The sequence below is a fragment of the Aplysia californica genome, unplaced genomic scaffold, assembly GCF_000002075.1.
Source record: "Aplysia californica isolate F4 #8 unplaced genomic scaffold, AplCal3.0 scaffold00164, whole genome shotgun sequence".
In the NCBI taxonomy this organism is placed as follows: Eukaryota; Metazoa; Mollusca; class Gastropoda; order Aplysiida; family Aplysiidae; genus Aplysia; species Aplysia californica.
The window spans coordinates 201,028-225,537 of NW_004797434.1; the positions used below are offsets into that span (position 1 = coordinate 201,028).

The window sequence follows — 24,510 nt, forward strand, 5'->3', positions numbered from 1 at the left end:
GGGGTCTTGCGGTCCTTCCTAGGGTGTTGTTTTGGGATTCAGTTTATGTCAGTTACAAGTTATTCCTGAAAAAGAAAGTTGAAATAATTATTGGTGCAACAGTTACAAAAGTTTTTATAAGGGTTAGCTATGTGCTTACTCATTTGGTCCAGCAACTGCAGCAAACCTGCACTTATCACTACATGGCATTGGACAGAAGGGCGAGAGCCCAGATGTCGCTGGATCGATAACAACAACAACAACAACAACAACAACTCATTTGGTCACTGTTTAGGTTAAAGGACCCTTTCAACATCGTCAGGTTATTTAAGAGATGGAACCTCGGAATTAAAAATCCATCTATGATAGAACCAACCCAAGTATGTGGAGAGCCTTGCCTTAAAAATAACCCAAGTTCAAAATGCTCCCTTGAGGATTCGAACCAGGGCCACTCACTCCGTAGTCCAACGTGATACCAACTGAGCATATGGTGTGCCTCTTTGCTTACTGAAATGGATAGAATTTTTGTGGTATGGTCCTAACAAAAATACCTTATTAGTGTTTTAAGTTTGTGAGAGTTAATTGTATAACTCGTAGTACAGTTTTGCATTGCATTGAAGTTTTGATGTTTACTGCTGGGGATAGATTTTGTATATTGTTTGTATGTGTCTTTAAAAAAAAAAATTGTTCTTTTCTTTTGTTTTATGTTTGTGTGTGCATGTGTGTTGGTGCATTTTACCAGCTGTCACGTGTGATTGTAAGTGAAAAAAGGTAAAGTAAGAGGTGTATTTTTAATCGGGTAGTCTAGTATATATGTGTCCTTTACATTTCATATGTGATATGTAAAGCTAGGGTGCTGGATGGAGAAGGACCGGGAAGGGGGTTGGAGAGAAGAGAATATTTATCTTCAATCCCATTCCAAACCCCTTTCCTTTTTCAAAGGATCTGTTAGATGTAATTACCAGAGTCTTCATGATGAAGTCGTGGCATGATATTTCTTTATGTTTCATTTTGATAGCTATACTGTGGTGCACAGAACGGAAGTGATAAAAAATACTCTCAACCCTAACTGGAAGACGTTTGTCATTTTAGTGAGGAACTTGTGCAATGGAGACTATGACAGGTGAGGGGAAAGTTTTTCTTTTTTTTTTAATTAATGATAATAATTATCATAGATTGCTTTTATATAGAGCTCTATCCCATACTAGTATAAGCTCTGAGCACTTGATGAGTCTGGGCTAATTGGTTTCCTTTGTAGAATGTGTGAATTTTTTTTCTTTTTAATGCACTCACTTATAATATAGTTTATTTCTGACTCATTCACAGTACAGATGGTACCCTTCGAGCTTACTTTTGTTTTGGTTTTAGGAGGAAACTTAAAGGTTTAGCCTTATTGTCTTGTGTAGCCTTGACAGTCAGATAAGTTTAGTATAACAATAGTACAGTGGTCTGAGTAGATCTTCTGGTTTTGATTTTTTTTTTAAAGAGAATTTTATGCTGGTGTTTGCAGCAACTTTTATAACTTGTGTCTTATCAAAACTGTTATACACTGTAGCTATGGCTTTTGACTTGCACATAATTTCCCTGTGTCTTTCCATTGATCCATATTTTTAAAACAATCTGGCAGATGTTGCGGAGAACTATTTCTAGTGCAGATTCTCTTATTATTTCCCTGTGTCTTCCCACAGATCCATCAAAGTAGAGTGTCATGACTGGAATGCTAGTGGCAAGTAAGTAAAAAAAAAATGGTGAAATGGTATAGGTTTAACGCCCCTATCAACACTATTAGGTTATTTAAGAGGTGGGACCTCCGAGTTTAAATCCCATCTCCGAAAGGGCCGAGCTAAATGGAAATTTTTGAATAGTGCCTTTCCCAAAAAGGCAACGTCGTACCAAGCTGAGGCTCGAACTCCCAAACCCGTAATCTCACGATTATGGGTCCGATAGCCTAACGAGTAGGCCACTGACGTCATTCAAGTAAGTCATACAATTTATCGCTTTACAGAGGGTAAGAGATGAAATGTTATGTCAGCAAGCTGGCTTCTTTTGTCTGATGGTTAGGCCACCGGACCCATGGTCGTGAGATTGTGGGTTTGGGGGTTCAAGGCTCAGGTCTGTTCAACATCTTTGGGAAAGGCACTTCACACAAATTTTCCCATTTGGCTTGGTCCTATCGGATGTGGGCTGTTTAGGGGATAGGGTCCCGCTGACCTCCGTTATGGTGGCTAGGCATACAGGAAATTTTACGCACCACTGGTGTACAGATGGCTAGTGCTCAAAGGGTTAAGCGAATACAATCACCAAAATGCCAGTGTGGAGAAGTGGACAGAGCTGTGGAACACGTCCTCAAGCAGTGCAGGACACACAGGGCCCTGAGACCGGAAACGTGGCCAACCACATTAACACCACAGGACAAGTTGTACAGGCCAGCAGAATAACTGAGCAGGATGAGACATTATATGATGGATACTGTACTTAAAGTATGATTACTGTGATATGATCAAGAAGAAGAAAGAAGAAGTAGAGAGAACGAATGAGGAGTCTATGGGGAAAAACGGGCATAGTCACAAATTGGAAATTGTGAGGGTGTCAATTTTAAAAGCTTGTGGACTCATAACTTCATATTTGTTTGATTGGTGGTTTATTGTTATGTTTATTGAATGGGAAATCTAATTATCAACCAACAGTTGAACAGAAATACAGTTATGAGTCAACAAGCGTTCAAAATTGATACCCTCTTGATTTTTTAGTTTGTGACTATTCCCGTTTTGCCGTGGACTCTGCAAATAGGTTGGGCTTCAAGGAGGAACCGCTGAAAATAGTATTGAAAAATAACACAGGTGTTTTTACGCTCTCATGGACTCAATTTAGATAATTTAGAACAGGTATCGGCAAGTGTATCCAAGTCGCAGGTCAGATTAAGCAGTTCCGAATATCTTCTGATGTAGGAAGTCGGCTTTGACCCTGTCTGTCAGTTCCAACCTGGGCTGAGAGGGATACACATCACAGCTGAAAGAGAAAGACTGAGATACTCAATTAAAATGTTCCCCACCTTTGAATCAAACTCGGGTTTCCTGTGAGCGATAGCGAAGTGTTCTATCCTTGTTAATATTTATATCACAGTAGACTTTTGGTCAAAGCCAAACTTTGTCTCTACCCAAAGAAAGAATTCAAGGAAATGATTCATAATTTGGAATATTTTTGCAGTTAAAATTGTATTGCCCTCAGAATGCATGTGGTTTTGCCTACTCTGTCTCTGTGATTATTTTAAATATGTCCTTTATAAGCTAGACCTTCATTAGAGTTTGAGTTGTTACTTCCTCTGTTTACCCATGGTCAAACTTCCCATGTTTACATTTCAGTCACGAGTACATTGGAGAATTCATTACAAACATGCGAGAGCTGAGCTCTAGTCAGAGTCCTGTCTTTGAGGTAAGGGATGAACCAACAAACGTCATGAAAATGGCTATTGATGTTGAGTTGTTTGTGTGGCAATTTAGTAGATAACAACTCCTTTTTTGTCTGCAGCAGATGAGGATAACACTCTCACTGAAAAGAAAGAACAGGGAAGACCTCACTAGAACGCTTGCCATGGACTTATTCGATGAAAATAGTGGCTCTTTTATATTTGCAATTGTTGCTATTGTCTGACATTAACTGGGATTTGGGGCTCTCGTGGCCTAGAGGTTAAGGTGTTGGCCTCTCATTCTAAGGTACCGGGTTCGAATCCGAGTAGTGACCAAAATATTTTCTTCTCTAAAATTGTCTGCTTTCACCTCCTTTCCTGCTCTCTAGCAATGTTCTGTCATCTGCTTTCTTCTCCTCTTTCTGCCCCCACCCCCTCACCTCCTTTGCCCCCTCCTCTGGGCTCCTGACTCTTTCTGCAGCCTTTCTACTGTTACTCCTTGGCTCCTTCTTACTGCTGTCTTTCTGCCACACCCCTGATCTTCTGGTAGGAAAGATCTACACCAAGCCTTCTCGGACAAGGGCGAAAAATCTCGGAGGGTTCGTGTGCAAGTTGCGCATGTTAAAGATCCCTTGGTGGTCTAAAATCGATAAGAGTAGGCTTCGGCCGCCACCCAGGCAAAATTCAAAATTTCCTACCAACTGAAAATATTAGGTGTGTCCCGCGCGCTCATATGACCTTATGCAGTTGCAAGCGCCGTAAAACACTTCCCAAAAAAATAAATAAATAAATAAAATAACTGGGATTTGTAACGGGTCGTTCTGAAAGACTGAACAGTCTGCAGTGTTAAAAGTGCTTCTCTGTCCTTACCCCATTATGACAACAATACCAAATATAGAATGCAACAGGAATTACTATTGCTTGTTGGAGTCTGATTCAAAGACAAAGAAGCAGATGGTTATTAATCATGGATATCACTTGCTGTTACATACTTGAACTAACACAAGCAGTGGTATTTTTAAGGACAAAAAATATTTCCATTTATGTTACTCAGAAAAGTATTGCTTAGAAGTCAGATACGATCTCACAGTAGGTTGTTCATTGAAGCTGTGTGTTTTGGTTATTTCCCCAATGTAATCCTCACCCTCAAAGTCGCAAGAAGAAAAGGGGAAAGGCAGGAGGTGGATGGGGGAATGGCTCTCATGTCTACTTTTCTTCACCTTTCACCTCTTTTGAACAGGGATTTTCTATTTAGTGAAGTTAAGCAACATGCCTGGGTGATTGGCGGGTACTCTGGTGTGGTTTGCTCCTTCTTTCCTGTCAAACACCTGTTGTCCTAATCTCTCCTCCTCCTTTTTTTGTTTTTTACTCTCTTGTATTATTTCTAATCTTCTGCACTTATATGACCTAGTTGTGTTGCACGTTCAGTAAAATTCTTACTGAAACCAAAAGGGGGGCTCTCGTGGTCTAGAGGTTACGGTGTTTGCCTCTCATACAATAGGTGCAGGGTTCGAAACCTGATTGCAAAGGAAAATTTTCTTCTAAAATTTTCTCCTTTCACCTCCTTTGCTTCTCTTTAACCATGTTCTGTCGTCTGCTTTCGTCTTTACTTTCTGCTCCCATTGTCAGACTGTATTTGTTTTTGCACCATCCCTCTGTTTCTAAGATAATCAGTCTTGATCGGTTGTTGTATTTCCAGCTGACTGATCCCAAATCAAGGAAGAAAAAGAGCAGTGGAAAGGTAAGATGCATAAACGTCTATGAAGACTAATCAATCTTGTACCTTTATGAAACTTTATGCACTGTCAACAACTTCTCTGATTCTCTCTTGAAAATTACGAGTCGTGATCTAGCGACTGCTCTTTATACAGTGGTATCGGTAGTTTTAATATTTTGTCCTTTTATAATATATTCGTTTGACTTTTTTCATAAGAGAGCCATACTCAAAATATTGGCATATAAATGTTGGAACAGCATAAATTATCAACGTTCACTTTTCATGTTTTTTTTACTTAAATACAATCTCTAGTGAATTTTTTTGTGCTTTCTAAAAAAAAATATTGATGTGTTATGAAGATAATCAGGAAAAAACTTACTCTTCTATGCTACAAATGCACTCCTGAGGGATGGTGTGGTCTAGCAGTTGACATAGAGAAAATCAGGTGCTCATACTTTGTTGGCCCAGGGGTAGAAGGGTTAAAAAAGTTAATCCTTTCGTTGCCAGGAGGTATGCGTTCCTACTGTCAGCACTGACTTTCACCTGAGCTCGTTACCCAGGACAGCAGTCCCGTGTCTCAGTGTTAATGGATGCGTGGTCTAGATCAAGCTAACTTGTGACATATTTCCGACCCCGGGTTTTTCATTGTGTCACTTTTCTCACTTTTCTCATTCCTTATTTCCTCCCGTCTTTTCCATAAATTTGAATGACTTGCAAATCTAAGTCAAAAAGTGAATTTTTTTGCTTCTTTAAAGTAATTTTGGTGTTTTTGTCTTACGACAGCACGCAGACGCCTACAGTCCTAGTTCTGTGCTTTTTGATCGCATGCTAGCCTAACAGTAAAGTAGTACCAGCAAATTTAGTACTGATATGTGCGTTTTTTTTCTTCCTGAATACGATTCCATGCAGTGCTTGTTGCTAAAACTCTGTACTCCCCCCGGGGCAGTGCCACTGACTGTAGTGGCTTTAGGCCATTCCCAAAGGGGGGGAGGGGGGCATTTCTTGTTCATGCACAATAGAATTGTAAATGGGCTGATTCATCATGTCACGCTCATAACTGTGCCTGATCTACAACAGGGAACTGCTGCTTTTTCTTTCCTAATCCTTACTATTGTCATTCTCCTCTACTTCTTTTGTATGTTTGTCGCTCCCTTGTGACCTGCTACTTCTGGGGTGCCTTGATAGGGGAAGCAGACTTTGTGCTGTTGAAGCTAGAGAGGTGAGCAGAGTAAGTCTGATTCCCTGTAGAGACTTCTCTGTTAAAACCCACCCCTTGGCACTCATATGACCTTATGCAGTTGCGAGCGCCGTAAAACCCTCTACTAAAAAAACCACAAAAAACCAAAAACTCTGTACAGAAGAATTAGAGCCAGGTTATTAGCGTGCCGTACATGTAATGTCATACAGATAACCAGGAGTGGCAAATTTTGTCAACTTCCGTGATGTCATGACATACCTAGGTACGTCATAAGGCAACGAAGGGGTTAATAACTAATTGTTTGAAAATGTGGATTTTTGCAACATTTTTAGTTATTTAAATATTGTGTGTGTGAGTGGGAGTGTATGTGTGTCTAAGTGTGATTGGTTCATCTAATCTGCACAGTTTGCAACTTTTTATTTGTATTTATTATCAGGTACAAGTTTTGAGCTGCCAGATTGAACAACAGCAGTCGTTCCTTGACTTCATCAAGGGAGGGTAAGTGCATTGTGGTTGAAAAAGTAATTTGTTTTTGCCAATATTGCTCGGGGAAATTGTATGGTGGGGAAAAAACCCAGACGCTCAATCTTTTTTAGACATTGCAAAATGTGGGTGCCTTATAAAAAGCTTTTATTTATTTTCATGCAGACCTTACCAAATTTCTTTTTCATTACACCTCACCATTTGACAAAGTTATGTTCAGTGTAAGTTAGGAACCATTGGAAGTGCAAATCTGAGAAATACAGGTTTAATGGGATCGTCATTTTCTTGAACATATTTGGGGAATAATTATACTTGTAGTAAAGGAAGCACAATTCTCGCTTTAAAGGAAGGGGAAAAAAAAGCTTTCAAAGTGTACCAAACATGGTGGTGGATTTTGAAGAGGAGCTCATAAACAGTTTGTAATTAATATTCATTTCCAGCTCAAAAACTATGTACATCTAGAAACTGCTACAGAAATAAAAATAATTTAACACTTTGCAGTCAGTTTGCGCAATAAAGCGCCAGTGAAAATTATCCGTTCCTGTCACCTGGCGCAGAAGCTCACCTGGCTGGGTGATCAGATGGGGTATTTTGTACAGCTGGCTGTGTGACTGCAAAGTGTTAAATATACATTTATTATCATATGTATTTTCAGAAAAAGCAACGAGGGAAAGCAATAGAAGCAATGTGGATTAACCCACAAAAGAAGATATTTTATAGGTATCAAACTGTAGCTTGTATTCTGTACATGGTTTTCCCAATCTGTCTCACATTTGATGAATGAGCTATTTGTTTTATATTTGCCGGAGGGAACCAGAGATAGGATGGAATTTTTTGCTGGCTTATTTGATTAAAACTGATTTGACTTTTTTCCGTGTAAAATTAAATCCCTCTTCGCAAATAAATTCCAAAGGACTGTGCTTTTCTAGTAGTGTGATAGACCAATAGATCAATTGGAAAAGTCATTTTGAGAATTTGAAATATTGGAAAGTCGTATCAAGCAGAAATCTGTGGTGTTTCAATCAGGAAAACAAAATTTGTTCAACTCTCGTTCATGGTGTCTGATGCCCTTTTAAATTATACAGTGACCTGTCTTAATTCCGTGGTTTTTTTCTTCAGAATGCAGATGAATTTCACCGTGGCAATAGACTTCACAGCATCAAATGGGAACCCTCAGAATCCAACATCTTTGCACTATTACAATCCTTATCAGCTCAACCAGTATGCTGCGGCCCTTTCAGCAGTGGGAGAAATCATCCAAGATTATGACAGGTGGGACTGGATATAATTTTCTCTTTTTCTCTTGCTTTCCCCTGTTAGAACGTACAGGCATTTGGTTGTATGTTTTTCCACTCACAGGTGCAATTTGTTTCTATGTAAAAGCCCTTTCCTTCTCACTAGCACATTGTGCCCCTTGTCTATGAAGAAGTCATGTTTCTGTTTGTCCTCACCAAAGCATTATCAAGGTGATGCATTATGGCAATAGATTTTAGCAGATGAAGGCCCTGCTTTTGTAGTTCATGGCAAGAGTTTTAATAGGTTTTTCTTTCTCCCTAATCTGGTCCCAGTTCTATGATGTGGAGTATCAATCTTACTGTGCTTGCTTCTAAACAGTGAAGCCACTTTTTTCTTCTGTGCATGGTGGCTAAATTTTCACCTCTGCCCCACCACCCTTAAAAAATAAAATACAGTTCAAGAGTTTTTGTTGTTTTTTTTCCCCTAGATGATTAGACCAGCATTTTTTAAGCCTTATTTTAAGATTGGTTTGCTTATTTGTTGCATCTACTGATCATGGTGTACACTAAAATAAATTTTTGGTTATAAAATAACTTTTTGTTTAATATTCTGACTCCTGTCTTGTTTGCCTCTGGCTCAACAGTGACAAAATGTTCCCAGCACTGGGCTTTGGAGCGAGAATGCCAGATGGCTCAGTGTCTCATGAGTTTGCCTTGGTAAGTAAATTGTGAAGCATGGGTGGTTTTTGCAGGTGCTCTAATGTGGTTTGTTTCTTCTTTCCTATCAAACATCTATGGTTCTCTCCTCATTTTTTTTGGTGTTTGTTACTCTCTTGTAACACCTCTAATCTTCGTTACGATACTTATATAACTTTGACTGCATAATATGTTGTATTTCAATCTGTTAATAGTGAATGAGGTCTTATTGGAAAAATCTTTTTTGTTCAGATTTTGTAAGAGTTTTACGGCACTTGCAACACAATAAGGCCACATAAATGCCGAAGATTAGAGGTGTTACAAGAGATCAGGATGATAGATATGTAAAGAGAGGATCATTGTAAAATTCATGTTCATGGAGATATTTAACTTATTTTTTATAACAAGTGTATATACTATGCCTTTTCCACTCTAATTCAACGTTCATTGAACATGACCGTTGTTTTGTGAGTAATGACTATATTCCAGTTATTTATTTAGTCATTTAACTCATATTGACAAACTATCTGCTGACTTGTACAGTCAGGCTTTCTCATTTATGGGTTTTTTTCTCTCCATTTTTCTTCTAGAATTTCCAACCTCAGAATCCTTACTGCGCTGGTATAGACGGAATATTGGCAGCATATTATCACTCTCTGAACTGTGTGCAGCTGTATGGTCCCACAAATTTTGCCCCAGTTATCAACCACGTGGCCAGGTAATGTTCATATTATGTGACCTTTAATACACATCACCCCTGCTGGTGGGGGACCCCATAGTTTTACTATGGGGGAGCTAAGAATACACCTACCGTGATACTGCGTGTCGTAAGAGGCGACTAAATGTGCATAGATCTGATCGCCTGAAAAGTGCCAGTTTGCGGAGGGCCAACTACCCAACCCAGTAAAAAACAGTAAGTTACAGAAACACGGACAAACACAGCTTTTTATTTTTCGATCTTGGGAGACGGAGGAGCTTCTGTATCAGCAGGAACAATGAAAGTTTGGATTGAAACCCACAGGGCAAGAGATCAAGGGGAAGACCTCGTGGAACCTGGAGAAGAATCACAGAAATCAATGTACAGAAAAGTGGGAAGACATGAAATGACATCAAGAGGCTAGCTCAGGGTAGAGAAAAGTGGAGGGTGTTTGTCCGTGGCCTATACCCTGGTGCAGGGTGAGAAAGGCAATGATGATTTAATACACAGGGAAAATTTGTGTGGTCAGTAGATGGTTGTGAAAGCACCTTTCCACTGCTGCAAAATTGCTTTTTCTATGGATGTCAAACAACGGAAATATCTAATGTCTATAGTGTTTTCTTTGCCTACTTTATTTCATCCTTCCTCTTGTACCTGTATGGCGTCAGGGAGAAAGAACTTTCTGTCTTTAGCAAGCTGGATGGCCTGGCTGGGTGGGATGTTGTGGGTTTACAGGATATCCTTTGCACCCTCGATCTAGGTCTTCCTTGGTCTTCCTCTTGCCTTGTACCCTGATATATTTTTTTTTAGTACGCTTTACTGGCAAGCTGCTGAGGTGCCATATGTGTCAAAATGTCCACATCAACTGATTGTTTGCCTCTGAATGTATTGGAGAACAGGTGTTGTTCCCATAATTTCTCTGGTCCTGTTGTTTCTGATCATGTCCAATCTTTTGTCGTCAGCTCTCCATAGACATCTCATCTCGCAGGTGGTTGTCTTACATTCCAGACTTTTAGTCAAGGTCCTTGTCTGGCATTGGTACGTCAAGGTGGGGGTGAATGATAAAGATATCTATAAATAGTGTTTGCAGTTTGGTTGTTTTTTTTTCTGTTCTGATTCATACTACTCCTTTATTATTCATGTTTTTTTGGACACTCTGTATGGCTACTTAGAAATACAGTCAAACCTTTTGAAGACAACCACCTGTTGTCGTAGAGGAAATGGTCATCTCAGACAGGTCGTTCTCTTGGACTGTACTGTCATTATGATCGAAAAAAAAAGCAAAGGTAAGGGGGGGGGGGGAGTGGATGTCTACAGGCGATTGTCTTGGACAATTGGTGGTTAGAGCAGACTCAAAAAACTACACTATTACAGTGACTGTAACATTATTTAATTAGAGGGTTACTTGTACTTTTTGTTCTAAAAGGCAAAGTCTTCGTTCTTTTGTTGTATCTTATGAGTCCTGTATTGTGGTTTGCGGTGTCCTCCTTTCAATATAAAAAACAAAAATTGCATGAAAATCCTCACATGAAGTCGAAAGCATTAAGAAACTTGGACTGCAGCAGTCTGTTGAAAGGAACAGAATTTTTAAGCACATTGCATTTTTGCAGACCCCAATTGAAGGGCTATTTCTGTACATTCATTTGTTTGTTGGAGTAAAGAAAAGAAAAACACATTGACGCAATACTGGTCATTTAGTGCTGGGAAAAGGTAAGACAGGCAGACAGAAGCAACTGTGGGAAAATAAAGAAATAGGACCTACTAGTGGCGCCTTCCAACCACCTGCACTGTTAATTTGTGACTACCATATTGTTCTTTAAACATTAATAATAATAATGTTAAGAAAAGCATTTGTATAGCTAATGTTCCCCGTAACAGCAAGCTCTTTGTGCTTTGTGATCTATACTATTACCTCAGCAGACCCTGAAACACTCAGAAATATTTTTGGCTTCCCCGGAAGTATACAGTGCAAGCAGCCAATTAAATGTACAAACACTTTCAAATTGACAAGATCTTTCTTTTTTTATTTATAGCCAGATACCAATTCCTACCTCTCTCTCTCTCTATCTCTTCTGGCGCTATGGCTTCATAAACGGTCAGCGATGCCGACAGCACGCAGGAACTCAGCACTTTCCCGGGGGTCCTTAAAAAGTGCTGAAAGTGGGTTACTGAAGTGTCCCAGCAGACGGGTTCTGGTACGATAGCTGGCGGGGCATCTCAGGAACACATGGTCCATAGTTTCATCCTCCTCCTTGCAGGCTCGACAGGATGGATCTGGGTTGTCCGCTGGCGCAATTTTGTGGAGATATGATCTCAGCTTGGGCGATTTTCTACCTGGGTGCAGTGAGGAAAAATTAGTGTAAAGTGCCTTTTTTCAAGTACATTAACATTAACTCCCATGTTTTATGCCCCAGGTTTGCTGCAGCAGTGAGGGACGGCAGTGAGTTCTTCGTGCTACTCATCATAACTGACGGAATCATCACAGACATGCCTCAGACCAAATCGGCCATTGTCAGCGTAAGTTCTCACAGATGTTACATTCCTACTAATGTCTGTTTTTCCATTAGTGTTTTTTTTCCTCAACTACTCATTTACCATGTGCTCTGATGTGGTTTGCTCCATCTTTCCTATCAAACAGTGGTCATCCTTATCTCTCCTCCTTTTTTGTGTTTGTCATGCTCTTGTAACCCCTCTAATCTTTGGCACATATACGACCTTATTGTGCTTTGGTTTTCCTTCTAGCAAAATGTGGAAATTAGGTTTGAATGTATCTAAAACGTTTTCATGTATGCCGTGATGTTCAGATAGAACAAAGATAAACCAGAGCCATAAGTTGATGACATTTACTTAATGAATGCAAGCGTTAATTTTTTCTGTCTGCCTAAGTTGATGACATTTACTTTATGAATGCAAGCGTTAATTTTGCGTTAATTTTTTCAGTCTGCCTTTCCCTTAGCTTTGGATTCATGTAAAACTTCCTCACTTCAGTTTTTCATCTACTTATTCTCTTTCCATTTTTCTCAAAGCTTTTGTTTTGTTTGGTTGTTTGATTTGGGTAAAGAGTTATTTTTTTTGTTGGATAAGTAAGATTTAAAACATCGGCAAACATCAATGGTGTTGAGACATCAGGGTAAGTATTAATTATTGTTAGGTGTGTTAGGCATTTTAAAAAAATTGTTCTGTATTGGTGTAATATTGTGTATATGGTATTCTTTGTGTGTATATTTGTGTGTTAAATAATTGTGTATTTATGAATGTATGTTTGCCTTTGTAATCCAAATTTGTTCTTGCGGATGAATAAAGTGTATTTATTTTTAAATTATTTATCTTTGTTTATTAATTATATTCTTGCAACTTAAATGTTATTTTTCTTTGATCTCTTCTCTTTTTCTTTACTTCTCCTTGATTTGATATTGACATTTGCTAACGTTGAATTTTTGGCTTTTTATGTTTTAGCTTCTAATATCAGTTTTTTAATTTCATTTTCTGCTCTGTTTCAGGCTTCTACACTGCCCTTGTCTATCATCATTGTGGGTGTAGGTGACGCAGACTTCACAGGTAAATTGTGGCTCTCGTCAAATATATGAAATCTGTGAATCAACAGAGAGAAAGGGAAGACAGAATTAGGGACAAAAATGTTGTACAATGTGCTGTCAAAGCATTATGTCTGTTATGTTTGTTTAATTATGGTAAGCTATATTGTCAGAATATGTTTGTTGAACTGTTGTTTTTTGCATAACTATTAAGACTTTTAGGCGCGGAGAAATGACATAGCTAATCCTTAGTGTTTTTGTAGATCTGGTAATAGAATAGTTCTGATTTTGTTTCTGCTTTGAAATATTAGTGGGTGGTTAGCGGGTGCTCTGGTGTTGTTTGCTTCTTCTTTCCTATGAAAAATCTATCATCCTTATCTCCCCTTCTTCTTTTTTATGTTTGTTACACTCTTGTAACATCTCTAATCTTCTAGCGGTCATATGACCTTATGCAGTTGCGAGCGCCATAAAACCTCTACTAAAACTAAACTTGAAATATTATAATATGCATTAAGGTTGAGAGTGAATGTGTGAAGTTATGATTTTGCACTGGAAAACCAAACATTTGTGTTTTTGCAATTACAAATTTTAAAAAATTGTTTTGAAATGAAAGATTTGGGGGCTCAGTAGCTCACCGGTGTTTGCTTGTCAACTCAGAGGTCTGGAGTTTGTTCCCAGTCAGCGTCAGGTGTTTTTTTGGTCATTTTTTTTTAAGCCCCTTGATTATAAGGTAGGTGGGATCAATTACTCACTTCTTGGTTAAGGATGAAAAATTTTGGATGTTCAGTGTGGAAGTGCCACATGTTAAAAGTCCCTTGGCTGGCAGTTCTATAATTGAAAAGAGTAAGCCCTCCAGGTCGCTGTTTGAGCAATTTTTCTAAATCAATTCCTACCTAAAACTGAAGCCACTTTTGTTGGTATAAATATGTAGAGTACCTTAAAAATCGGCTCGCGGCTGCCTGTTAAGCAAGGAATGATGTACATTCTCTTTGGATAAAACAATCAGGTACATAAAAATCGACTGCACAGTGAGATGAAGAACTTATAGTCAGTTACATATAGAGCTCTAGCAGGGGTGCAATGAGACGAAGAAACTAAAGACCTAAATCAAATAGTTCTTTTAGTAAGAAGAGTGTCATTCATCAATATGACAGGAACTTATTAAGGAAAATCTTGAAGCATGCCAGCCTACGTGCTTTTGCATTTGTTCCTGAAAAGAGTCAATTTAGAGGTACACCCATTGCTGTAATGATCACATTGGTGCTCCCAGATTACTATTTAGTTGCCATCTTGTCTAGCTATTTAACATGTAATTTATTTTGGAAATTGTTTTGTTGTATACCGTATTGTGTTCTTTGTCACACAGCTATGGACATCTTAGATGGAGATGATCAAAGGTTAAGTGCCAATGGAAAATATGCTGAGAGGGATATTGTTCAGGTATTTGTGATTATAAATTCTATTTCAATTTGTTCTCTATGTAAAATTCTAAATTCTATAGAAGATTAAAGTTATTTTAAAAAAATATTTGTAAAATATATATTGTCATCAGTGAATACAGAGGGGTTTTTTTTTCTGTTTTTATAATCTGAGAGACACTATGTGTCTTGTTGGACCTAATTTATGTATTTGCTCATATGAAATGTTATGTGGGAAGTGGCTGAAAAAGGTAATCAAATGAAATTTTGTTAATTTGTTCACATGTAAATTCTAATGATGTATATAAAGTTTTCAAGTTCAATGACTGAAAATATTTTGGATGAGCTTTTCTTTTTGTATTTCAGTGATTTCTTTTCAAATGCAATATTAAATGAGCACGAAAATGATTTACCCCCCTCTCCACCCCTCTTTTTAAATCAGTTTGTGCCGTTTCGCAATTTCTTGAGCGGTGGAGGCAGCATGCATGTGTCCCAAGCATTCTTGGCCAAGGAGGTTTTGGCTGAAGTACCCGACCAGGTCTTGTCCTACATGAAGCGCTACAACATCAAGGCCAGGCCTCCAGCAGCCAATCAGAATGCAGCCCTAGCCCCGGCTCCAGCCCCTCAAGGTGCACCCGCAGCTGCTCCAGCCTTCCCACGGCCCGGAGCACCCATGGAGCGGCCTCCCCCTTACCAAATGTAAAGATTGCTAAAATTTCCAATGTATGTGTGCTCTTGAGATCTTTACAGTGGGGGAACCTAAAGCATTGAAACTCTTTTTCGTCTCTGTAATCTACTGGGCAAGGGTCATAGTTAAACAGGTATTCATAATTTAGATGAGTTTTACGCGTTAGTTTTTGTTGAAAGCTTGAAAAAGTTGCTGCTACTCAAGCTTTGAATTTATGGAAAATTCTGGTATTGTCTGTGTGAATCCTCGACTTTTTGTATCATTGATATTATCAGGATTTGTCTTTCCTCCAGTTTTCATTCGCACTTTTTGCTACACAAGGGTTTGATAGCTCTATTTCATTTTGCTCCTGCAAAAGCTTGGGTAGCAATAATTTTAGATAAGAATTTGTATAAGAATGTTACAGACTGTAACTGTTGTACAGTTATAGAGTAATGGCTGTTGGGTCATTGAGTCAAAGCATATTGGTGTGATCCAAGTCAAACCTTGCCAAGGCTGCTTCTGAGATAAAAAGATGGTAAAAGTCAGTTTTTCTCTATTTCTTCTCTTGCAAGTAGGAAGTTGTAAAAAATTGTGTGTGCTCCTAATCCTATGTAACATTGTATCTGAATTCATGGTCGCTTTTGGTATGTAAATATTTTTATAATCTGAATCTGAATATCAGGGGTGTTGTGTAAATTACTGATTAATTCTGTTAACTTAATGTCATTCTAATTTTTATAAAACTGTGTTTTATTTACCTCTACATATTTTGTACTCTGTAAAGGAAATATCCTTGTAAGAGTTTGCTCTTTCTATATACTTTTGTTTCTTATTCTGAACTCACTGTTGCTAGGAGGTTTTACTTAGACTTAGAGACTCCCACATCTTGAGATGCATGAGGCAATCATTGATTATTAGTAAGATCTGTCTGCAATCTGAATGGGGACATCACTCTACTTCTTGTCTATAAACTTCAGGTTTTTCATCATTGTCTGTGTCCAGTTCATCTCTGCCTCTCTTCCCTTTAATTTTCCAGAATGCAACCGGATGGGAAATTCTGTGATCTTCCTCTCCTCTAACATACACATTTGTAGTGTGAAGTCTTTCCGTCTGATGTTGAGGATCTTGCGGAGGCACTTGTTGTTAATAAAGGAGTCCGGTGGCCTTTCCTGTTCATTCTTCAGGTGTCATGAATCAGAACCATATAGAATTACCCACAGAACATTTTAGTTTTATAATTTCAGCTTCAGCTGGGAAACGAGTTTCTTATTTTCCCAATTTCGTTGAGCTTGTAGGAGGCTTGTAAGGCTTTACCTATCAGTAGTTTTTCAATGCATTTCAGTATATTTCAGCGCTTATATCGTCTAGTATAGTTTCCTTATTGTTTTTCTTTTACAAAAAAATGCTTTTTCCACCTCATTCTTGATGATAGTTTTTAGTGTTATTTTCAGGTCCGTATCACTTTCTTCAATGGCTGCTATAAATCTGGTTCATCTTTGGTCACCCTATGCCTCTCTTTCCTTCAGTTTTCCAGGATGCAGCCTGATTATTCAGGCCGTTTAAGTACAGTGTGGAAGTGCTGTGCTTATCCTGCAAGTTTGTTTTCATCCTTTGTGATGTTATCATCCGTCTTTGATTTGATGGTAAATTTCTTCTTTTATTTATCTGTCCAGTGATCTTCTTTGTGAAATTGTAAAGTGTTCTCTTTTCATTGCATTTGGCTGTATCCTCTGCTAGGGAGGTTTATAGTTCTAGCTGTGCTCTTATGTATGGGCAGTTGGCAGGTGCTCTGGTGTGGTTTACTTCTTCTTTCCAATCAAACATCTGTGGTCCTTTTCTCTCCTCCTTTTTTAACTCTCTTGTAACACATCTGATCTTTGGCATTTATATGACCTTATTGTGTTGCAAGTGCTGTAAAACTCTTCCAAAAAACAAATGCTCTTTTGTTGCATTGTGACGTCTCTGTCCCTGTTAATTTATGGTCAAAGTCTATTGCATTGTCCGTTGGTTAGGTCTGCTTTTTGGGGGTGGGTCTTTTTGTGTTCTTCTATGAGCTTTTAAGTGTCATCCTTAATTCATTCTTCTCTCTCTCAAAACATTTAGTGGATGGATGGCAGATGCTCTAGTATGGTTTGCTGCTTCTTTCCTATCGTCCTTATCTCTTTTTTTTTTCTGTTACCCTCTTGTAGCAGCTCTATTCCTCGACACTTATATGACCTATTTGTGTTTCAAGTGCTGTAAAACTCTTGACTTAAACCGAATCAGTATCACTTTTCCAGCATTGTCCATTGTCAGTTTCATTTTGGCCCACCTCACCAATCCACTTCATCTTCCAGGAGTAGCAGTAGTATTGTATCAGTTTGAAAGTTTCAGCTGGAAGGATTCTTTGACCTCTTCGTTTTTTTTTTTCAGCTTTTCTACGTTTAGGTGCTTTGAAATTATTTGTTTTGTCTTTTGTTGTTTCAATTTGATCTTGGGTCTTTTGGCAATGCAAGGTGGTGGTCACTGTATATCTGCTCCTCTGTAAACTCTTATGTTATGCAGGAAGTTTAATCTCTATCTTAGCCTAACAGGAGCATGGTCTATCCCTATGTTTCAGCATGACTGTCTTTGGATATCCACAAAGTTTTGTGCATTTATATTTCAGCGGTTGAACTTTGCAGTCCCAATTTTCAGATCACTCTGAACGCAGAGTTCTATGAATCTTATTCTGTTATAGGTAATTTCCCATATTATCTTTATCCTGTATCCTAAGGTCTGTGGTTTATTTATTTAAGGGTTTATCTTGCTCGGCTTCCAGCTGTTTGGTTGACAAAACTTTTTTTTTTATTGACCGAACAGGGTGGAGTTTGTACTGGCACAAAAATCCCCACACCCATCGCTTCCAATGCTCCTTTTCTTCTTTTATTCTGCTGAAGAGTACATGAACACCGTCACACACCTGTTCACTCTTCTAACTGTCAGCTCAAGTGAAATATAGAGCTTATTTTGAAAGTTGTCAGTTTTTGTAAGTTTGTTTTGCTGTATGTTTTTGTATATTTACCAATTTTTTACTGTGAACTATTGTCTGTTCGCTTCAATAATCCTGTGATGTCAAAATATTCACCTCTGCTTCTGATTTAATCCATCGGTTGTTTTTTATATTTCATGTTGATACTTGACGTCTACAAGTTGCTCAGTTTTTGTAAATATTGTCATCTTATTAAAAAAAGCAAAATATTTGTGGTCTTTAACATTTACTGGATCTGCAGATATTAGGTGCTATTCTCAGCCATTATTAGTCAGATTCACAAACTTAATCTGTTAAGTCTTTTACTTTTTGCAACACGATGCAGACTTTCCTTCGGTAAATCGCAGTCACAATCACAGTTTGTGTTTTGTTCCTTCAGGGTCGTATTCTTATTTTTGTACTAAACAGTAAAAGCAAAAATATTAAATATGTCTTGAGAATTTTTTTCTTTTTCATCCTCTTGTCATAATTGTTAACGATTTAATACTTTCAAATATCAAGTTTCTTGTGTGTTGTCCACAGCCCCCACCCTCCTGTGTTTCAAAGCATTGTCTTCAAGTTTTTAAGGCCTCTTTTTTTTTCCTTTTTTCTATCTGAATTATGCACAATGTATTCATGAAGGTAGTTATGTGGTGGTCTACTAAGAGAATATTGTTGTAACTGGGACCAGTTCCCATTTTATATGTACGCAATGTGTTTGTCACACTGCAATCCTTCAAGGTGTATAATAAGGTTGAGCTTCAAAATTATTTTTATCCACACCATATTCTTTGCTGTTTTTTAGTAGTGTCTTTGCCTCATGTCAAACATTTTGCCATCAGTGAACAACTTTAAAAATGCCAGTTATGTTTCTTTTAGTTTTGTATGTCAGTTAATTAAGTTAATAGGTACTTTATATCAATGCACAAGGTGTTTTTGTCATCAAGGTACCAAATCGTCTGCACATAGCTGAGAAACTAGCCCGATGCTCTCGTACAGCAGTTGCAGAAGACGTATTTTCCACTTTTTAGCTTGAAGAAATATGGGGATGGGATCTTATACTGTACACAATAAACTGTATGTAATACATGCCAAGATTAGTGCATAATCAGTAGACTTTGCTTATACTCAAAGCCCTTTTATCAAGAAATTCCTGATATTGTGAAAGGATTTCAAATCTGCAGGGCTTTTTCCCTCTTTATTATTACATCATATATATTATTTCCACTTTATACGAAATATGCTGAACATTAAGAAATTCTTTGGTCCCGGGAAATTCCTGTTGTCAGGGTTTTACTGTGGTTGAAAAATGAAATAACTTATTAACAAATATCATAACTGTTGCAAGAAAAATACTTTACAGGATGAACAAAAAGATTTGAAGCTATTATTTTTCATGTGACAGACAATGTTTTTCTTCTCGGAAACTAGTCAAATGTGATCTTATATTGCGAATTCAAACAAATTTAAAACTAGTCGTACTAATACTATGGTAGTGGTAGATTTGGGTAAGGTTTATTTAATGATACGATGGAAATCCATATGGACATCTATTTTGAGCGTGTTTGTTATGATTCAGGACTTATTAACTTATTAAGCCATAATTTTTTAGGCTATAAAATCTCAGCCTGCAATAATTCATTTGTATTCTCAAATAGGTGAGAAGTCCTTAAATAATTAGCAATAAGATCATTAGATTTTTTTAGTTTTATGATTTGGCATCGGTCCGAATCTAGGGATATTTTGTACTTCAAAATACTGTTCATGAAATTGTCAGTGTGTTTGTTTTTATAATTGATGTTTTACTGACCTCACTAACATTTATCACTCTAATGAAATAGGTCTATGCACCTCCTTTAGATGTACCCAGAGACCAGGCAGTGGCTTTTTTTTAACCTTTCGGTGAATTTCTGTGATAATGTTTTTATTGTCATTACTGTTGTAATCCCAACATTCTTGTTTGCATTTTTCATTGCTGATGTGGAGTGAAGAGACTTATTGTATATCTTTGAGTGATTCATGAAGTGATTCATGAGAGCGCTGTGGGTAAATGAATGATTTGATACCAGTAAATGTAACTGATTCTTGTCAGTGTAATGGCAAGATCATTGAAAAGAAAAGATATATAATATTATAAAAAGGAGGACATTGGAAAGGTTGAAGGAAAAAAAAATGACAGCAGAGGAGGAATTTTTAGATAAGAAATAAACAGAGTAGGATTGATGAGAAGCAGCATTGGGGAACTGGAGGAAGAGAAAAAGAAGGAGTGAAAGAGTGAATAGAAAGAGAGAGAAAGAGAGTGAATGGAAAGAGAGAGAAAGAGAGTGAATGGAGAGAGAGAGAGAGAGAGAGAGAGGGGCGGAGGGAGGGAGGGAGGGAGGGAGGGGGGGGAGGGAGGGAGAGAGAGAGATGCGTACAGTTGATGCCACAGTTCAACCTTTGAACATACGAATAAACATTCTTGAGAGAACTGTCTTCCTCCACAGAAATGACAATAGCCTTGTATGGTCATTCATAATCACATTTGCACGGTTAAGTGAAATATTGATCACCATTTTGATGTTTGAACTTAGAATAGGTAGAGATTGTCAGGTTTCTGAATTTGAAGCGACTTACAGGCTGTCTGGTTGCTTTGTTCTAATGTGTGAGACTGATTTTGTCACTGTTTTGGGTGCCTTATGGGAGTGTTTGTCTAAAAATGTTGGAAATGACTCTAATGAGAAATGGTTCAATGAACCTAGTAATCTGAGTCTCTCTAAATGGATAAGTGATTTCTAAACATTTGTTAAAGTAAGCTTGGAGAGTGAAGCCTTCATACTCACAACAATTTCAACATCCAACATCAAAGAGCAGGAGTGAAACCAGTAACTGCCAGATGCCATGGTGAGCTGACATTTTATATATCACAACTATAATGATTATAATAATGTACCCTGGTACCGTACATATAAAAAAAATCTTGCATTATCTTTAGATATAAAATATCTAGTCTAAGTGGGGAACAAGACTGATTGAAAAAAGCAATGAGAAAAACAAATGACATGATGTAAGTAGAAAGAAAATGATGAGACCTGTACCTGTAATCACTCCATACATTTAGTTAGTATTAGTAGTATGGGGAGCTTGTGTCTCAAAACTAGTTACAGTTATACCATTCAAGCTTTCTTTGTTATTTGTAGAAAGCTAACTTAATGTATTTTTGCATGTTGCTTAAAAATATGGGAATGTTTCCCAGACCAGCGTCTATGGAATAATGTTTAGGCTCTGTTGCCATTGCACACAAAAGATGGGAGTCCGATTTTCATATGGAGAAGTCTATTTTATCAAGTATCTCCATCTTTCCGCTGGGATATAGTATCCCACTCAGTCCAGCATGCTGTCCTAAAGCAGCCTGCCTCCTAGAGAACCTAAACTGTGTCAATAGGGGTGTAATCCTGCACAGTGATTTTACGAAGTGCAAAGAAGTTTTCTTAGGCTTTTCTTTGATCTGAATAAAGCTGCAGCCAGTTTGTGAGAAATGATAGATGCATTTCTCTTGCCGTAGAAGTGTCTTTTAGTGTCTGGGACTGGGTGATCATGCTTCCCCTAACACTGGACCATGCATTGTTCTCAGACTAAGGTTTTCAAGCGTCACAGGTGTAGATTTATATATTATTATATTCAGGATTTCTATTTCAACTTGCATGAAGTATGACATTGATTGTTCAGAGCAAAGTCAAATGCAGTTTCATTTTGTCCTGTCGTGAATTTTATTCAGTGAGCATTCAAATTACCGGTACAATGTTTTCATAAAGGTCTTACGTACATACATTTTGATTGTTTGTAAATCATTTTTAAAGACCGCATGCTTTACATCTGCATTGTACGTTCATTGGTTTCGTGACTTGTAAAGCATGTGTGACACAGCATTTTAATTGTTTCCTTTTACATTTTATATAAAAACAAGCATATGTTATGTTTCCAGTGCATAGCTATTGTCTAATATGTGTATTGTGTATACGCTTGTTCATATTTCCTAAATAAAATGGTCTACAAAATGGCTTGGTAACAATATATCTATTCTTAGGGCCTCTTTTCATTTTTTTTTCTTCGCTGTTGTACTGCATGTTTCACAATATAGTAAAAATTGGTGAAATGGTATAGGTTTAACGCCCCTATAACTCGATCGATAAAACAACAACACCCCTATATTCACTGTTAGGTTATTTAAGGCGGGATTTCTCAGTTTAACGTTCATCTCCGAAAGGACCGAGTCAAGTGAGAAATTCGTGTCAAGTGCCTTTCCCAAGGACACAACATTGGACTGAGCTGAGGCTCGGAACCCCGAACCCGCAATCTCACGATTACGAGTCTGGTAGCCTAACCACTAGGCTACCGATGCCACTCCAATTTAGTAAGAAAGCCAGCCAAATTCACAAGCACCGTCTTACACTGTAACTTCTCCGTGCTCTGCTGAGCTCCTCACAAAACAATATACTGAGATTGATTGATTCTGGAATGCATCATTTTCCAGGACTTTTGCCTCAATTCGACTTCTCATGCATATAGATCATACCTCATAATGCCTTCTTCACTATTTGAAAAGCTATTGGGAATACAATACAAAACATCTAAACCTTGTTCCATAATTTATGGTACATGTACCACTTAGGATTTATTTTTTATTTTTTAAATCTTGATATGAACAGGCCTATTGATAAAAAAAATTATAAACTTCAGCCTTAGAACCATAATATTATCTTTATTCAAGGATGAAATTTGCAGGACACAGTTGTTTTTTTTGTCTTGATCCTTATATGAATGCAAATTTGAATCCATGTGTCCAATCTGCCTTCCTTCTCCAGTTCAGACCATGCAGAGTGCCTTGAAATGAAGCTTTAAAAGCTCACAATCTCTTTTGAGTGGACATTGCTTTAACAGAAAAACAAAAATACCCTTTTAATTAAGTTCTTTTTTTTTCTTTTCTTTCTTTCTAGACTTTTGTTCATCCTCTGCAGGATTTGGTCCTATCGTTTGTTTTTATTTGAAACGTTTTTTTTAACCGGAATTAAAAAGAAGACATCTGTCCGTTTTTGCCAACTGGAATCAAGGGTTTTCGAAGCCTGTCTTTTAAGCCTAAACAACTGTTTATGTGTGTGCATTTGTGTGTGTGTGTGTGTGTGTGTGTGTGTGTGTGTGTGTGAGAGAGAGAGAGTGTGTGTGTTTATGAGAGAGAGAGGGGGGGGGGGGGAGAAAATAGCTATAGAGTCCACTAGAGAGGTTGAGAGAAGAGACAGAGAAGGAGAGAGAGACAGAGAGAACAAAGGTGAGAGAGAGAGAACAAAAGAGATTTAGATAGATAGACCGAGAAAGAGATATAGATAGACATACTGAGAGATAGACAGGTAGACCAAGAGAGAGAGAGAGAGAGACAGACAGACAGACAGACAGACAGAGAGAGAGAGAGAGAGAGAGAGGAAGAGAGTCTTGTTTTGGGGCTGCAGAAGCGGAAATATGAAGTAATTTACGGGGCAAACTGACCATTATAATTATGTTTTCCTGGCAGTATAATGCGAAAGCTCGATACTATGCCAACTCTTCTCTGGATAAGTTCATTGGTAGCCTTAAATAGCTTTGTACAAAGGAGAGTGGGCCGGTTTCTCCACTGAGTTGTTTTGTTATTGTTTTCACTGCTGTGCTTTGCTCGTTGTGTTCGTTGCCCCTCTCGGTCAAAGTCCAGTGCAGTAATAGTGATAGCAGCCTGCGTACCGGTCACATCATATCTACTAGATCTAGATCTAGATATTGCTTAGTTTGTTCTCGTAGTTGCCTGACTTTGGTCTGAGTTACTTGTTCTGTAACTGTAAATGCACATTTCGGATTGTCTGAGTGACCGAGAAAAAACATTTTAGAATTTTAGAGTGGGGATCGGTCGTTGGCAATCGTATCAAAAGATCCTGACACTGAGTTTGACGTGTCTCGGAAAGATGTTTCCCAGGATTTACTTACAGACATCGCCAAAACTGCCATCATGTGTTGGAGCTGCAAATGTGAGTGGTGTCATTCATGTCATGCAAAGATCTATGCAGGCTAATCTACAAGATAGCATTTTTATGGAGATTAGCCTGCAAAACTGTCTGCATGAACATAGATCTACATCGACGGATCCAGACACAGGCCAGCTGGCCCAAAATGTATTCATTGCAGCAGATCAAAGACATTTATGCTGCTTATTTCGAATTATCAATATATACAAATCAGAAACATGAATTTGCATTTTCATAGCTTAGGATTTAGTCTGATTATTATGTTGTGGCCTGCCTTTTCAAGCTTTACATTATATGTTATAAAAGCCTATTAGAAGGCTTTGGGTTTATTAGCCTATAAAGTAGCCTAAATAAATAAAACAAATGATGTTTAGATCTAATCTAGATCTGTAAAATGATATAGATCTCTCTCTCTCTCTGAACCCTCTCTCTCTCTCTCTCTCTCTCTCTCTCTCTCTCTCTC

General features: G+C 38.0%; 2 protein-coding genes across 2 annotated transcripts in view; both read left to right on the forward strand.

Moving 5' to 3' along the window:
• The window catches only part of LOC101852623 (copine-8), a gene marked incomplete in the record, with an annotated part of 28,709 nt that extends 8,355 nt beyond the window's left edge, over positions 1 to 20,354 (forward strand). Inside the window, 12 exon segments of the mRNA XM_013082225.2 lie at positions 998 to 1,102; positions 1,668 to 1,709; positions 3,342 to 3,411; positions 5,085 to 5,126; positions 6,737 to 6,798; positions 7,903 to 8,055; positions 8,663 to 8,735; positions 9,305 to 9,432; positions 11,826 to 11,928; positions 12,912 to 12,969; positions 14,311 to 14,384; positions 14,805 to 20,354. Coding sequence (XP_012937679.1) covers positions 998 to 1,102; positions 1,668 to 1,709; positions 3,342 to 3,411; positions 5,085 to 5,126; positions 6,737 to 6,798; positions 7,903 to 8,055; positions 8,663 to 8,735; positions 9,305 to 9,432; positions 11,826 to 11,928; positions 12,912 to 12,969; positions 14,311 to 14,384; positions 14,805 to 15,065 — 1,171 coding nt within the window.
• Positions 20,355 to 23,656: 3,302 nt separating this feature from the next.
• LOC101845690 (carnitine O-palmitoyltransferase 2, mitochondrial) overlaps positions 23,657 to 24,510 on the forward strand; it is a 21,577-nt gene continuing 20,723 nt past the window's right edge. The window contains exon 1 of the mRNA XM_005097788.3: positions 23,657 to 24,050. Coding sequence (XP_005097845.1) covers positions 23,988 to 24,050 — 63 coding nt within the window. The 5' untranslated portion in view covers positions 23,657 to 23,987. The remainder of the gene's footprint in view (positions 24,051 to 24,510) is intronic.